This window comes from Stegodyphus dumicola, chromosome 2 (assembly GCF_044657685.1).
Source record: "Stegodyphus dumicola isolate Sdum_Otavi_A_Nest chromosome 2, ASM4465768v1".
In the NCBI taxonomy this organism is placed as follows: domain Eukaryota; kingdom Metazoa; phylum Arthropoda; class Arachnida; order Araneae; family Eresidae; genus Stegodyphus; species Stegodyphus dumicola.
Genome location: NC_140769.1, coordinates 163,917,240 through 163,935,112, shown reverse-complemented (window position 1 = coordinate 163,935,112; position 17,873 = coordinate 163,917,240). Strand labels below are relative to the sequence as shown.

The window sequence follows — 17,873 nt, the reverse complement described above, 5'->3', positions numbered from 1 at the left end:
CTTTTCAAAAGTCTCAATTATAGCCCGAATTAAGTGAAGATTTTAATCTTCTTCTAATTTTCCATACTTTAGCCAGTATTTAGTAAGTTTTGATATACCAATTGAAATCAAGTTCATTAAACTTTTCATATTTTCTTTCATTAAATTTAAGTTTTAATTAACTTCCTAAAGGAATTTTTGAGAAATTTCTAGGAATTTTTTAGAGGTTTTTTAAGGACTTCATTTCAAAAAAATTTGGGGAAATTTTACTTTAAAACTTTAATATTGAAACATTTTCTTAATTACTTTAATTTTTTGCAATTTTCACACAAAAAAATTTTTCACTTAATTTTTTTAAACAATTTTTACACAATTTTTCAACAGAACACACATTTCACATTACAAACAGTTTACATTTTTTTCACAATACCACTTCACTTTATTTTCCTTCAAGCAAACTTACATCTCTTGATTGGCTCAGTTACTTAACTCCCTAAATAATAGATAATTACTACCTTTAGGACTTTTAATTTTTAATTTAATTTAATTTAATTTTTAATATTAATGTTTACAAAAAATTTTTTACTATAACAAAGATAGCAGCTTGACACTCAACTTTACCTACATAAGCACAATCTATATAATTTGAAGAACACACTTACTACTCTTTCACAACACTTTTGCATACCCCAACACTCATATAGTAGGTAAGTTAGAATTAAAACTAAATTTTTTATGTAGTATCTAAACATTTTATAAATATGAAATTATATTTTTAAATATATATTTGTTTTTTAAAAATTGTGAATTAGTTCTTATTGTTTCCTATTGGTTTATATGGATTATGTCTAGTTCTTTTTTAGTTTCTTTTTATTGATATGCATATTCGTGTAGGGGAGGTTCTGTAGACAAGGGTTTCTAAAATACATTGGTTTCTAGATTATTTTTTTATTATTTTTTTATAAAAAATAATTTTTTTAAGAAAAAGTTTAATTCTTGACTTTACTTGCTTGTTTCTCAAAAGACTTCATTAGTATTTTCCTTTTTGAACTTTAATTCTTAAATGTTGATTTCTAAAGGTACCACTTTATTGGAATTACTTTTAGTTTTGACTTTTACCCTTGCCTGCATGAATGACGAAACACGAATTGAATGATTAGAGAGAGGTCTGGAGGCAACTTCCCCTTGATAAGTCTGTCTCCTGCCTACTCAACGGTCATTCACATATGCATTTTTTTTAAATTGTTTAATTTAATTTTAATTTATTAAATTAGTAAATTTATTTTCATGGATTGATTTTGCACTTGATTTGCTTATGCTTCTGAATTTAAATGATATTGTAGATTAGTTCGAGAATTAAATCTTTTACGTGTTTGCACATTTTTTTAAAAATTTTGGCTTTTTTCTTCTTTTTTTAGAATTCAAATTTGCTTTTTTACTTTTATATGTATTTGTTAAAAATTAAATTTAAATTTGTTTAAATTTTTTACTATATATATATATATATATACAGTACAAATTCCGAGATCCGGACATTTAATATCTGGAACGATCTAAAATCCGGACCTCAAAGCCACCACTAACCAATTTTTTAGGGCTTTTTTGGAGGGAAGGGGTATGCTTTAAGCATGCGCATTAGATTTTTTTCCTCATCATAAAAAACATGCCGGAAATCCCGATTCTTAATCTCAGTTTGGCGCTAAATAAAATATCTCATTATTGAAGAAATAATTATTTTAGCATAAATTTGTGTGATTAGTAACTTGACTCTATAGCTGCGTATCTGCTTGGCATAATCTCATACCGAAATATTTATTAATTTTACAGCAACTAATATTTTATATCCTTGATGCCGAAATCGCGAATCATTATTTATTGTATTTTGCTTTCATCACCGCATGTTTATCAACGGATGACAACTTGAGTGATGGCTCATGCAGCGACGCCAAATAACATAGTATTATCCGATTACAGATTTAAGTTTAATGCGCTAAAATGTTGACAAGGGGAGATTTAGCAGAAATTTCTTTCCTTATGCTAAAAATAGATTTTGTTAATGATACTCATAGGACAAACGATTATATTTAGTGCTATTTGAATTAAGAATAACTGATTTGTTATTCACATAAAGCCAGAACCAGCGCCAGATCTCGCATGGCCGCACCAGGCGGCAGAATTTAGCGAAGTTAAACAGAAGTTTTTCATTGCGATGACAATGCCCAATCATCAATCAAATAACGGAGGGCGAAATCTGTAGTATGGTTCTAAATCCAGAAAATACAGCTACCGATAGTGAAGAAAGTAACAGAGAGGTTACTGAACGAGAAAAAATTTTGATTGACAAGTTATTCGGAATTCTCGACATAGCAATTACAGGACTTGAACAATGGAACTTAATAACTGAACAAGAAATTATATGTCTATAGTATTAGTCTAAAGTATTAGCAGAGAAAACAAATCAAACAACTCACATTGAAAGAAATGTTTAATAAAGTAAACATATAAATATTAAGCTCTTTTCTTTTGTAAATTTTGATACCCTTTAATTATTAATTTTCATTATTTCATAAATCACGATTTCATATTTTCAATTTTATAATTTCTACGTGCCATCTTAGTAGATTTAAAATGATCTAATATCCGGAAAAATCTCAAATCTGGGATCGCCGAAGTCCCGACGAGTCCAGACCTCGGACAGTTAATTTTGCGTCTAATTAATTCAGGAAAATTAGTTTCAATTAGTTGCTTTCAGCTTTAAAAATATTAAAAATTTTTTAATTAGTTATTTTCAACTAATAATTGTATTGCCATTAGCAAAAATAATGCATTACTATCAACAGCATAGGATTGAACCAAATACTTAACTGTCTATTGAAGCTTCAAAACGTATTTCCGAACTTCACGTTTTCTCGGCTAGCGTTACCGAATTTGCCCTTGGCGACCTAAAATCGAAATGGAGCCAACAGATTTCCAGCGAAATCGATAACAGACCCTCTGTAGAAATAAACTCATAATCCCGATATCCCATACATATAGTATGTGCAAAAGAGAATAAACTCCGTAGAAGGTGATAAAAAATTAATTTATGGCTTAATTGAAACAAACACAGAAATTAAGCTAAGTAAAACCGTGTAAAAACAAATTGAAATGATGAAACGAAACTTAATTTTCATGTGAATTTTCAGCGCTGACTCTCCCATTCTAGAAATTTCAATTTGTTTCAGACAAAGACCACATTTAAGGATTGCCATCCATCAATATCCAGTCTTTGTAATCAGCTTGATGAAGCCAGAGTTTATTGAAAATGCATTTTCCAGGCATCTCGTTCCTATTGGCGTCGGAAGGGTTGTGGCCTTCCAGGTTGGAATTGCTCTAATTTTGGCAAATATTTTCAGAATCCCCCCCCCCTTTTTTTTTTCTCGAGCACCTTCATCATCACTTTCGTCTCTTAAAGAGCTCTCGGCTTCCATGGACCTTATAAGAAATAGACTAACCCAATTGCGTTTTCTCCCTTGTCTGGCGCGTTCCCGGCTGTCACCTTGATCACATCCGGAGGAGTAGGGAGGACTTCCAGAAATTAGCAATGGTTGGCTATTGCAGCGCGTACAATTGTCACGAAAAAGCTGGTGGTAGTGCCTCATTTCACAAGTAAGAATTTTTAAGGGTTTTCATCCGCAGAGAACCCGTTGGCGTTTCGGGAAAGAACCCTTTGGCGCCTTTGCAGTTTTACTCGCCAAGCTTTCAAGTTAGCAGACAATGGTAGTAAAAATTCACAGATAATAAGTATGTAGATATAAAACTAACAGGTTAAACGTGATATACGAAAATAAATTTCTATTAAATTCAAGTTAGCACAGAAAACAATGTATTAAACATAACGGGAAGTAAAAATTCATTTAAAAAATAACAATTAGTATTCTTATACTTACGTTTACAATATACTTATATGTATTTTCTCTAATTCATATAGAATACTAATATTTCTATTACAAATGTCTTTTTTCACTATTAAGTACTTTGCCTGTTGATTGATGTATTTCGGTAAGAGCCATGCCCATGTAATAAATTAATGAATGCATGACCTTTAATATATCCATTTTACATAGTTTTAAGTATTTTTTTTTTTTTTCCAAGTTACTTGCATACAATTACTTGCGTTTAAAGCATTTTATTTTGCAATTACTTGCATTTAAAGCATTTTACGTTGAAACAAATACCTATCCTTTTTCATAATATATTTCACAATACAAATAACCTTCAACAGTAATCAAATTTTCTTCAGTAGCATTTTTAATAAAACTAGAACTTTATACATTTTAAAATTATTATAGGGGTTGGAAACCTCATGGATCTGCGTGCTTACAGCTGTTAATAATTAAGAACATAACGTGAACAGCCATGTTACAAATTAGCATTCACCCCTCCCGCCATAATTTCTTCCTTTGATCCCGAACTGACGACCCGAGAACCGGCATCTTTCAATGAAAACTTCTTTAATTACGCGAAAATATTTCTATCTATTAGTTGTTAAAAAATTCAGAAAAAATAATAATAAATAAGAGAAAAATAATATAAATCTCCAAATGCGAACAACGACAACCTTCGCATAAGCGAATAGAATAAATTAGCTAGGTTACCAGGTTTGAACTATTATCGCCAAAGTTGGCGATGTTTACATTTACCGGGTTCTCTGCGGAAGTGCTTCCATTTTTAAATATTTTTATTTTTGACACCGAGATTGCTTTTTAAATACTTAGCATGTTTTTCAAGCATAATTAACGTTCTAAATAATTATAAAGCTGTTGCATGCTTTCAGGCTTGTATATATTTTTAGCTTTTCCTGATGTAAGCGAATTTGTAACTTCTTCTTTTAGAAAATAATATTTTAAATCTGGACTAACAGAAAAATTCAACCAAGTAATTTTCTCTTACAATTACTAAAACTATAACTAATACTAAACTATAGCTAAATACTAAAATGCCTAAAAATGAATTTTTGAAAGTTTTTCTTTAAAATTTAGAATTTTTTGCTGCTTTTTTAAATTATAGGTAAATTTTAATTCCTAGCATTATAACTAATCAAAAATAAGAATATTTAAGAACGAAAAGTATACATCTTATATAGCTGGTTTTGTTGTTAAAAGCTTAGCTTATAAAGTAAAATGTAATATCTGTTTATCAGCTTTAGTTTCAACAGAACCATATGTTGGTTTGCTAGGTTTCAAATATTATAAATCTGGATGTAAAGGTTTGACTTCTCCTTCCAGTGATGTCCGAATGATCTGCAAAAATGCAGAAATAATTTTTAGGCAGACTGAAAAGGAGTTTAAATTGAATAAAAAAAAATATTATAAATTTCATGACTCTAAAAGTCTTAAAAAGCGTAGGAACACATATATTTCCTTCTCTTCAAGACCATATTTATGATGATGAGCCAGATAAAAACCACCTGATTAAATTAATTAAAGCAGTGATATTTCAATATTTAAAAATCAGAATGCATCATGCAGTTGCATGTTACAATGAATCTAAACAGAGAGAAAATATTGAAGCAGATTTACTAAATTAATTTTATTTAAGCATCAATAAACCATATTATCTGTTTCTCTTCCTCTCTCTCTTTCTAAATATATATATATAGGTGTGTGTATTTACATTAATAGATAAATAGATATAATCTTGTTTTCACAAATATTTGAAATAAAAAGTGAAGTAAGCGAATTTTTCAATGCAACAAATATCCTAAATTGTTTACTTTCATACATATGTATTTATGGATGTATATCATTCTGCTTAAAGTATTTACAGGTATATAAAATTACAAGGTTACTTTAGGCGCATTAATAAGAATTTAAGATTGGACATATAATATCTTGTATTTTATAGTAATTATTTTTTAATTTATTTCTAGTTCCGCATAAGATTTTTTTATTTACTGCGAATTTTTTTTTTTTTTTTTTAATTTTTCATTACACTCAGAAAAGTTTATGCTCCAAATTTTATGAGTTATTAATATTGTCATAAATGATCATCTTTTAATACCATAATAATTTTGAAAACAGAAAAAATAAATAAAACAATCCTTGTTTTCTATAAACATTTGAAATGATAAATATTTGCTACTACTGCCTGAAAATGTTCATAAAATTTAAAAAAATTACCAAATCTTGTTTAATTTTACCTTATTTGTTTCATAGCATCATGTACTATCAATCTTACTTAATTTTACTTTATTTGTAGGCAAAAGTATATTCATAAATTTTTTGTTTAGAGTTTTTACCGTTTTATCAAGGTAATGATGTTTAGACAAGAATTACGCTTATGCTCAAAATGCACTAAAAAGTGGTTTCATGAGATATATAAAATCTTATTAGCAAAAACTGTGATTTTTATTATCTCATCATTTATACAACGTGTCACATTTAATAATTAAAAAGAGTTATGTGATACAAACGCCATATGTTTCAATGTTACGATAAACTAAAATCGTCTCTACTCTCTCTTCCCGACATGTGTGTGACGCACGCCCCGCCCACTGGGTTAGTCTATTTCTTATAAGGTCCATGCATGGCCGATGTCGGCTTCACGCTTTCGTCACAATCTGCCTAAATTTATGGATAACACCTGTTTCGAAAGATTGGGTGAATAGCCAATCAGACACCGATACTTTCGTTCGGGTAACTAATTGTTTTTTTTTTTTTATTATTATTTTTTTATTTTTTATCGTTTGCAAGCAAATCCGCCAACAGATTGGTTAAGAGCCGTGTAATTTTAATTCCATATTCATGAGAAATCGTAATTCACACTTAGAATGGCAATCATTAGAAATGATAAGAAATGTCAAATGAGTAAAATTAAGGACCGTTTATTCATTTTGGCCAAAATTAAGGACTTTTAAGGCCCAAAAATCATTTTTGAAAAAATTAAGGACTTTTAAGGACCGTACGAACCCTGATATATGAGAATAATTTGAGGAACCACTATTACATAAGTGGTTCTTCATGTCATGTTGGATTAGAATAAACACAATAATTATTTTCTAATATTTTATGAATACACTTAATACTTCTAATATTTTAAGACTATATACAATATATTTACATAATTGTTGAGGTTACATTAATTTTTGTAAGATTCCCTTTCACTACATGACCACACTTCCTCACTCTCCCTAAGAATTAAAACATTTTATTAATTATATACGTTCAGCACACAGCCCTCTAGAACTTTTTTGCACGTTCAAAGCCATCTACCTCAAAGCTACAAACTTCCTGCACATGCGTAGCGTTTACGCATATTACCTTTACACATGCACATATGCGTTTACGCATGCACGTTTAATGTAAAACAGATAGTATAAGCTAGGCTAAAATTATCTAATTATCTTTTTCAGTTAATGTTGCAGATTGCGCTGTTCCTTAATCTTCTAATTGGATTCGGCTTATGATTTTTTGTAGACTGTTAGAGCAATTTTATAAAAAGTAAGCTTGATCTTTCAATTATGTCAAAAAAAGTTTCTGATCCTGGAGCTGTCAAAGGATCTACAAAGCGAAAGCATGTTTTAATGTTCATCAAACAAAAAGTGGAATTGCTGCAAAAAATGGATAAAGGCATGAAGAAAGTGACAGAGAGGTTAGTGAAAATGAAAAAATTTCGATTGACAAGTTAGTCGGTATTCTCGGCACAACAATTACAGGACTTGAACAGCGGAACTTTGTAACTGAACAAGAAATTATGTCTGTTTATAGTTTATAGAAATTATGTCTGTTTATAGAATTAAAGAGAAAGTATTAGCACATAAAATGAAGGAACTTAAACAACTTACATTGAAAGAAATGTTTAATAAAGTAAACAAATAAATATTAAGCTTTTTTTTTTTGTAAATTTTAATACCCTTTAGATCATAATTGCTCTTTATTTCATAAATTACGGTTTCATATTCTTAACCTTTTAACTGTCATGCCCGAGAGCACTGGTGTTCGAAAATGTCACGCCCGAGTATTACTCGGGGTAAATTTTTTTTTTTTTTTTTGAGTGCATCGTATTGTTATACCCAAATATATATCGGGAGACGTTTATTTCGGCTTTATCTCTTTGTCAAACCCGACTGTATCTCAGGAAAAGTTAATGTGCACTTAGTTCAATAGATGACACCACTTTACTGAAGATTTCAAAGGTTAGAGGTTATAAGTACTTTGGTTCAAAGTGCATGGGATCTTTTTGTTGTAAAATGGCGTCCAGTTCTTTGAAACGTTATATAGATGATTTAGATTCTTCAACTGAAGATGAAGGATGTGTGTTTGATGAGCAGTATTCATGATACTTCCATGGTCAGCCTCAAAAATAAAAAAATGGAGATATACTCAAGTCGAAGATTGTTTCTAATTACAGTCTAACTATGGGTGGTGTAGATCGCTGTGATCAGGAAATATCCTTTCATCCAACAATCCAAAAACGTCAGAAAAAATATTATAAAAAGATATTTTTACATTTACTAGACAAGGTACTCTGGAACTCATATTTGCTCTATAAAAATGTAGTTGGGAAACGTATTACATTTTTAGAATTTTGAATCCAAGTTATAGAACAGCTTTTACATAAATATGATGATGCAGCTTCTGGACAAAAGAATGTTGGCAGACCAGCTACAATAGATAAACCTCTGCCTGTCTTACTCAACGACATTTTATATCCCATATTCCTCTTACTCCTGTGAAACGTGAGCCTACAAGACAGTGCAAAGTGCATTGTTCGAAAAAGGATAAAAATGGGGAAAAGATAAGGAAGGAATCATGATTCTGGTGTAGTGATTGTGGAATTGGTTTGTGCTTGGAAAAGTGATTCCAGTTGTATCACACAAGACTGAATTATTGAACTACTAATAGGTATTCACTTATATTTATTTATTTTTTAGAAAATAATTAATTTTTTTCATCTTTAGAAAATAATGCTCCACTAGAAGCGAACTTTACAACTGCCATGTTGAGTGCCAGTCGCCTCAAGCAAATATGCAGTGGCTACAAAACTTTAAAAATTTTACCCATGTACTTCAAAATATCAATTTTTAACTGCTTAAGTATATTTTATTTTGTACTAAACATTTGATTTTTGCAATAAAAAAATTTGACAATTTGTGTACCCAAATCATCAAAATAACTTGACAGTTAAAGGGTTAATTTTATAATTTCTGCATGCCATCTTACCATATTTTAATTGATGATCTATAATCCGGAAAAACCCCTAATCCGGAATCGCCAAAGTCCCGACGAGTCCAGATTAAAGACTTTGTGCTGTATATATATATATATATACTACACTCAATTAACATTGAGTTTGTACTGTATATACCACACTCAATTGACATTGAGAAGGTAAAATTTTGACATCTAATTTTTTAAAAACTACTTGTGCGATTTTTTCTAATTTTTTAAAAACTACTTGTGCGATTTTTTACAAAACTTGGCAATTTGGCGTAATTTGAGTCGTACAATCGAAATATGGATAAAAATTTTATATCATTTCAGAAAAAGTCCAATTTTGTGTCAGAAATACTTATATTAGAACAATGCTGTATATAAATCTAATACATATCCTAAGTCATGCTTTCGAGACATGAAAAACCCAATTTGAATTTCGTTGATTGGCTCAGTAGGATGAGAGATACAGAACTATCCCCCCCCTTTTTTTTGTGCAGTATACAAATATGTGCTTTTATATATCCAAAAATATATGCATATACATATACACAGGCATTCATTTCTTACTCATATATTCATTCATAAAATACATACACTCATTTCTTACTCAGGTCTCCATAACAGAAGAGTACCCACAAACTTATTTTTCAAGGGGCACTCTTAAAATCCACTGCTCTTTTTCTACTCTGCTGTCTTAAACCTATAAAAAGCATTTATATTTCCACTTTGTGAAAAAACTCATAGCTTTTTTCAATCAACTCAAGCTGCCAATGATGTTTTCTGATACCTGATCATTTTTTGGAATTATATTAAACTATCTCTTACATTTCTTTTGTGTTGATAGAATGACTAACACAAATGAACCTAACTTTTTGTCTCTGTGTAAAAAAACACAATTCAAACTCTGTTTAGGGTAATGAAAACATATAAGCACATCTAAGATTGCCATACCATATTCCCACAGCTAAAGCTGATAAAATAAAACCAAGGATACTTCTGAAATCAACATCCAAAAATGTAAAAATAGGCTTAACTTCCAAAACAGGAGAAATTTTGTATTGCAGTTGATCAGTATAATAAATCCAATATTCATAAATTTTATGTAAATATTAAAAATGCAGTGAAATGGAATAAATTTAGTTACAGTAAATATTTTACTCTTTTGAATATTCTTTAATAACTCACATTACCGACAACTTTGTTTTTAATGTCTAGCACATATACTTCACTCCTCAAGCCTTAGTTATTTTAAAGAGAATAAAAAAGTAACGTTTACCTGATCACCAAAGAAATCTTCATCAGATATATCCGAATCATCAACAGAAGAAACTGTTTTTTTCTCTTTTAAACCTGAACCATTTGTAACATTATAAGAGTCATTACCTTCTTTGCGGTCACTATCATCATCAGTATCAGAAATATCCTATATCAATATTAAAATCATATTCATATAATTAGATAAAATGTCGGACATGAAAAAATGCATATATTTTAATGAAAAGTATGAAATACACTAAAAAAAACCTCTGTTTAACCCTTTCGAGATAGATCTGCATTACATTAGCAGCCAAAGGTATCATAGAGTTGTATATGTGTCATATGCAGTGGTACCTCGATATACAAGTGCCTTAATACACGAGTGTTTTAAGATACGAGTCGCTGAGTAAGCGATATTTTGCTTTGAGATGAGAGCATGATTTGAGATATGAGAAATCGCACACTACACCGCTGTACACGACCACAACATGAGTGCGCATGTCAGTGTTGTGTGCAGCGTTTAACAGTTTCTCCCACTTCTGACTATACCTCAATCTGTCTGCTTGTTTCCCTCGTTTTCGAAGCATTTTTTATAAGTTGGGTTCACGTTTTTTGCTTTTTGTACATTTACAAAACATTATCACATTTATTTTTATAACCATGAGTCCGAAGTAGAACATGATGTCTATTGAATTAAAGCATGAAATCATAGAAAAACATGAACGAAGTGTGCAAGTAATTGACTTGGCGAGGATGTACGGGCGTAGCACATCAATGATATGTACTGTGCTTAAACAGAAGGAGTTGATAAAGGGTATAACGCCAGCTAAGGGCGTTACAATAATTTCAAAGCTCCGGACCTCTCTCCATGAAGAGATGGAGAAACTACTGATGGTGTGGGTGACATGGAAACAGCTTCAAAGAAGAACTTTAACACAAAGCATCATATGTGAAAAGGCACGAGCGATTTACGGCGATTTGCTGAAGCAGATCCCACACACTTCCACAATCGAGGAATCGGAAGACTCGTTTAAAGCCAGTCGGGGCTGGTTTGACAATTCCATACAGAGCAATAAATCAATAAAACTTAAAGGCAAGATACACCCATAATAAAACACAGTACTTACTATCAAAACCTCAGTTGAGAAGTTACCCAATATTAAAAAAAAAAAAAAAAAAAAAAAAAAAAAAAAGAAGAAGAAGAAGAATGCATCAAACTTTGGCAACTATGCACATAACCATTCTTCGTGCTCATAACAGCTAGTGCCTTTTCCTTTTTGTATTCGTTCTTTTTCTTCTATTCCAAACTCCAATACTTTTTATAAACAAATCGTAACACTTTTTTTTTTTTTTTTTTTTTTTAACTCAATTTTCAAATATACACTTGTGGAATTTGCCAGCAATGAAAGAAACTGCGGTAACATTTTGGCAGGCATACCAGGGCTGTCTGAAAAGTTTCCAACCTACCAAAAAAATATATTTGTTCTCTAAAATTACCTTTATTTTTCGACATAATCTCCTTCTTAGTCTACACATTTCTTCCAGCAATTCTCCCATCCTTTTAACCCACCCAAATAATATGTGGAATCTTTCTCTGTAGAGTCTCCTCATTTGACAAATTTTTTTTGTCCTCCAAGTGCTTCTTTTAGCTTAGGGAACAAAAGTTAATTGGTGCCAGGTCTGGCGAATAGGGTGGGTGCTCGAACAGTTCAAATTGTAATTCCATGGATCTTCGTCATTGCAACCACCGAGGTGTGATATGCAGCATTCCCTTGGTGAAAAAAAATAATTTTCTTTTGCAAATGTGGTTGTTTTTTGGCATTTTATGCTTTCAGTTTGTCAAGTAACATTGCAGAGTATACTCCGGTAATGGTTTTCCCTTTCATGATAATCTCTTAAGACAATCACATCGCTTCTGCAGAAAACTTTTGCCATAACTTTCCCAACAAAGGGTACAGTTTTTGCAATTTTTGGAGCCGATTCTCCCTTTGCAGATCACTGTTTTGATTGTGTTTTTGTTTCTGGGCAGTAACGATGAATCCATGTTTCATCTACAGTGATTCATAAATGAAAAAACTCCTTTATTGCACCAACAGAATGGTGCAAATGTTCATTTGGTCACATTTTCAGTCCAAAGTGAGCAAACGCGGCACCCAATGTGCAGCCAGCTTGTGTGTAAATAAATCTTGGTTCAATATATGGCAAACACATTCTTTGCACAAGCTAATAGCATCTGCTATATCTAACCTTGATTCGATGGTTGTCCAGCACCATCTGGTGGAGTTTAGCAATGTTTTCATCAGTGGTTGCAGGTTTTGACCCTTTTGAACTTCATTGTCATCCTAGCTGGTACAACCACGTTTAAATTCAGCTGCCCAAAATTTCACAGTAGTAAATGATGGTGCAGAGTCCATGTACACTGTGTTCAACTCTTCTTTAAACTGAACAGGATTATTTCAAAAACAGATATCTAGCAACAGCACGATACTCAACGTTTTCCATTTTTACAAAAACGGTCACATAAACTCACAAAAGTAATTGTCAAACCAAAAATTCGCTTTCAAAGTAGCTGAAATTTTGGTTGGTAGTTATCAACGGATGGCCAAACAAGCTCCCCCCACTCCAGTTGATTTGAGACAGTTCAGTTGACACTACATATTACTGAGGTTGGAAACTTTTCAGACAGCCCTCAAACAGTATTTTGCCACAAAATTGGTAAAGGGAACAAACAATGCTCTGATGGCTTGGTAGATCACGGATGAACAACGGCACGTTTGTGCAATTCTCTGATCTTTGTTCAGGCAAAGACAAATTGCTTGAAGAAAAGAACAGCACAAAAAATTTCAGAATTTCATGAAAATGTGTTTTATTTTTCAATGTATCATATCATTCTTATTTAATTACTGAAATTTGTATTTCAAATTGTTAAGGTTTGTGTCATTTCAATATACTGATGATGCAGCCAACTTACAACAAGTACTGATAGTTTGGGAATCTTTCAAAAAGGTGTCACGAAAACTGCCTGCGAGCACTTGACATAGTTTAACGACTACAGTGGTGATCATGAGCACAAACCTGCATGTGCTATTTAGACTGATTTATTCATAAAATAGGGTGGATGGGAAATGAATCATTTAGTATGGAAATTTTTCCCTGTTTACTTTTAATGTGTTTAAAGAGCACAGATTTAAGAAGACAGAAAATTACTTTTTAATAATCTAAGATAATATGCTGATCATCATCTGTAATTAATTGTTTGATTACATTGTGTTTAGTTTTGCCCATTTATATATTTGTATTGATGCCTGCATATGGGTTCATAAGAGATGAATGCAGAGGTCTGATAAAAAGTTAATACAGTCAAAAGTTGTTAATTCGGACACCCATAATCCGGAATGATCTATAATCCGGACCTCAAAGCTAAAAACTTTCTGTGCATGCGCCGCGTTGGCACATGCGCACAGGCGTTTTACGCGTGCGCGTAAGACCTTGACTACTGCGCATATGCGTGTGCGCAAGTGCAGAATACGTTTTCGCCTGCGCGTTTAATGCATAACGGACGGTGTAAGCTAAAATTATCTAATTATCTATTTCAGTTAATGTTAATGATTGCGTTGTTCCTTAATCTTCGAATTGGATCCCGCTTATTATTTTTTGCAGACTGTAAGAGCAATTTTATAAAAGTAAACTTGAACTTTCAATTATGTCAAATAGAATTTCCGATGCTGGAACTTCCAAAGGATCTACAAAACGAAAGTATGTTTCGATGTCCAACAAACAAAAAGTGGAATTGCTGCAAAAAATGGATAAAGACATGAAGAATGTGACAGAGAGGTTAGTGAAAACGAAAAAATTTCGATTGACAAGTTAGTCGGTATTCTTGGCACAGCAATTACGTAACTTGAACAACGGAACTTTGTAACTAAACAAGACTGTTTGTAACTAATTAAACTGATGATCTATAATCCGGAATCGCCGCAGTCCCGACGAGTCCGGATTAATGACTTTTGACTGTATTTATTCTTATCAAAAGAAATATAACAGAACACTAGAGAGATACTATTTGTACAATGGGATATTTATCATGCAGTAATAATCAGTAGTTATACTTCAAACTACTAAAAACATTAAATACAATGCAATGCATAGCACATTTAAAGAGAAAGCTAACCCAATCTTGTGCTGAAGTTGCAATAACAACAGCAGCTAACTAAACAACTGAGCTGTCTCCAGCTTTAACCTTTTCAGGATGGGCGTCCCATATATGCATTCCCTAAGAACGTCTCTTACAGCCGGGCGTCCCATATATGCATTCCCTAAGAACGTCTCTTACAGCCGGGCGTCCCATCCACGCATCGCTAGAGACTGCATTCAGAGCACAGGTGATGTGTATACGCATTTTAAGCTGGAACATTTTTCTGAAGCCACTAGATGACATTCTATGTCCATTACTTTTGAAATGAACACAGTTTTAGGTTCCTGACCTTGAGTTTGATATATTCTGTCTGACTTTGGTATTTTACTCATCAACTGTTGCGAGGGTGGGGGAGGGAAGCGAAAGCGTAAACAGAGGTGGGCTTTTTAAACCGCCGCATGCTATTTGCGTGTCTGATTTATATCCAATTGCTTTTTTTATTCTGTTTTTCCCTCCACTATATACAGTCTTTTAGGGTTACTAGACAGCCCAGCCAGTTTTGCATTGACTTGAGATATATTCCCGTTTTTTCTCTTTTTATTTCGGGAAGTCTCAACTCCAGTCTATTATGGCACGAAGGCGCTATTTATCAGAGGAAGAATACCCTCGTATGGTTAATGAACCATTTAACTAACACAGATGAGAATGATGATTCTTTTTCTAAAGATTTAGAAAATGATACTTTTTCTAAGTGTTAGAAAGTGATACTTCTCCGTGCTTCGAAATTTACCACACTCAGTCTTCATTTTAAATTTTGTTACTTCTTACTGTAAATAGTCTTTATTGTGTTGTTTTATTAATTTTAGACTTTATTGATGGATTTTATCAATTAAAACTTTGGAATAATTTGAATAGCGCTTCCGAAAATTATTTTACAGAATAAGGAAATTTTTAAGCATATTTTCATATAAAATAAAGAAAAAAAGTTATTAAAGGCTAATTTTAACAAATATATGAGCTTAAGTAATAATCTAAAATGATACCAAAAATTACGAGGCTAGAAGCAAAGCTTTTTTTTCTCTGTTTTTTTTTATAAAATTAGGCTTAGCGATGCAAAACCTCTGTCCTGTTCGGTGACTGCCTTTGATTACCTTCTGTCCCGCACGAGCGTCTTAAACAAAGGTTTGCCGTCGCGATAAGGTTAAATAGTTTTCAACCCACCGTGCAAGATAGTTCCAGCACTTTCTGCTTCTCGAGATTTCAGGAAACCAATAAGAGGATAGAATTACGGTTACAGCTAACATAACATAGTAGTCAATTACATTTATTCTATTTCAAAACAAATTACCGAGATATTCGTTTATTCAATGTTAAATGCATGTGCTCTTGTATTTTTACTTTTCCGACATAGCTTTCTCTTAAAATTTGTCTTGCACTGCATTGTATGGAGAAATAAAAGAATTTTAATTATAATTCTACTAAAATTAACTATCTAAATAAAAATTCATAACAATATATTGGTAAAAATATGAATGTTTTCAAAACTTAATATAGCCATAATTTTATGATAAAGTGTACTAAATAACAATTACTGCATAAACACATTTTTATTAGAATTATTTAATTATTATACAGAGAAATACGTTTAACATGAAAACGCTTAAGATGAAATATCAATTCACATGAAACAATACAACAGTCTCGACAAACTACTATGTATTTTCATGCATTTTTTTTTACTTTTAACATGAAACGAAAATCACTTAACATGAAAAGATTTCCCTTCTGGGAATGAACAAAATACGGAAAACATCAGCTGCACAGGCGAGATTTAAGAGGGGGGTGAAATGAAAGAGAGGTCGTTCATAGAAATGTTTCACAAGTTTCATAAAAAGTAGGCTACCTCAGAATACTCTCGGAATAGCCTGTGACCCGAACCAATTTTTTTTATCTAAGCTATTTCACCCTCCACCTGTAAAAACACCATACAAAAACATCTCATCTCTCATCAGTGGGCTTTGGAATTCGGTGACAAGTACATTGCAGTATGTGTAAAAATCAGTGAGTTTGGTTCGTGCCAAAAGAAATGGAGAAGGACATTATTCAAATTGAACCAACACTTAATGAAATGTTTGAGAAAGTTTCTGTATTATTGGACTGTATCATAGGAAGAATTCCTTGCAGGAGATGATGATAATGTCTGTACAGACCCAATTATGGCAAAGACATTTTGGAGTTTGTTCAAAGCTAAAAAAATATCATTGATACAGATTCCGATGACGAAAATGAAATGAATAATGCTGCTCCTGTCCCACGTCATCCAAAATGAGGAACATCAAGAAAGTTATGCACAGTTATTTAGAAACACATTCCAATGGTGAAATGAATAACAAAATAGGTGACACCGAAAAATTTGTTGACAATTTGATGCTATAAAAGAAAAATATCAGATTGCTTTCCAAAAAAGTCAATAAATGTTATTTTTTTAAAAAACCTGAAATTTTTTTATTAAATTAAGTTCTTGTGGATGTTTTTGTTTCATTGACTTTTATTAAATACATATTTATGTAAATAAAATGTACTTTAATAAACTTAATTTTGTTGAATAGACATATATTTTTTTAATATCTTTAAACATGAAAAAATGTTTCGGTCCCCCCAGTTTCGTGTTAAACAATTTTCACTGTATTTTACTGCATAATTTTCATTATATTATCATTACAGTGATTCTAAAATAATAATTATTATAATGATTATAATAACTTGCAGTATTGCAGTATAATACAGTTATACAGTTGATTATAATAACTTACAGTATTACAGCATATTACAGTATAATTATAATAAATAATTATTACACATTTTTATCGTTGAGCTAAAATATCTGTATATTAATACACACTGAAAAAAAGATTTTTTTTTAGTAATTAGTTAGGGAAAACTCAGATAAGCAGAAATTGGTGCAATTTTTTCAGCCATCCTGAATCGCGAAAAATTGCTATATCCTCGGGAAGAATTTTTCGACACAAAGAGAAAAATGGCTTGAAAAGGCACTTTCCAAAAATTCCCTCTTCAGCCCAATATCGGGAGAAAAGCTCTGCTGAGAGAAAATCGTGTAAGGCAAAGTGTGGCGTTTGTGTTGAGATGGTAAACCATAGACATAGAACAAATTGTAAACAATTAGTTATTGTTGTGATTAATCTACGTACTTTTTTTTATCTTGGTATTTTATATTATGATATATACAAGTCCAGCATTATTAACATTTATACATCTCCTTTTTTAATTTTTACCATTAATTTGAA

At 31.6% G+C, this 17,873-nt stretch overlaps 1 protein-coding gene across 1 annotated transcript in view; it reads right to left on the bottom strand.

Moving 5' to 3' along the window:
* Positions 1-17,873, bottom strand: part of LOC118186113 (ribosome biogenesis protein bop1) — a 98,342-nt gene that overhangs the window by 68,158 nt on the left and 12,311 nt on the right. Inside the window, exon 2 of the mRNA XM_035356138.2 lies at positions 10,453-10,599. Within this exon, the coding sequence (XP_035212029.2) occupies positions 10,453-10,599 (147 nt within the window). The remainder of the gene's footprint in view (positions 1-10,452; positions 10,600-17,873) is intronic.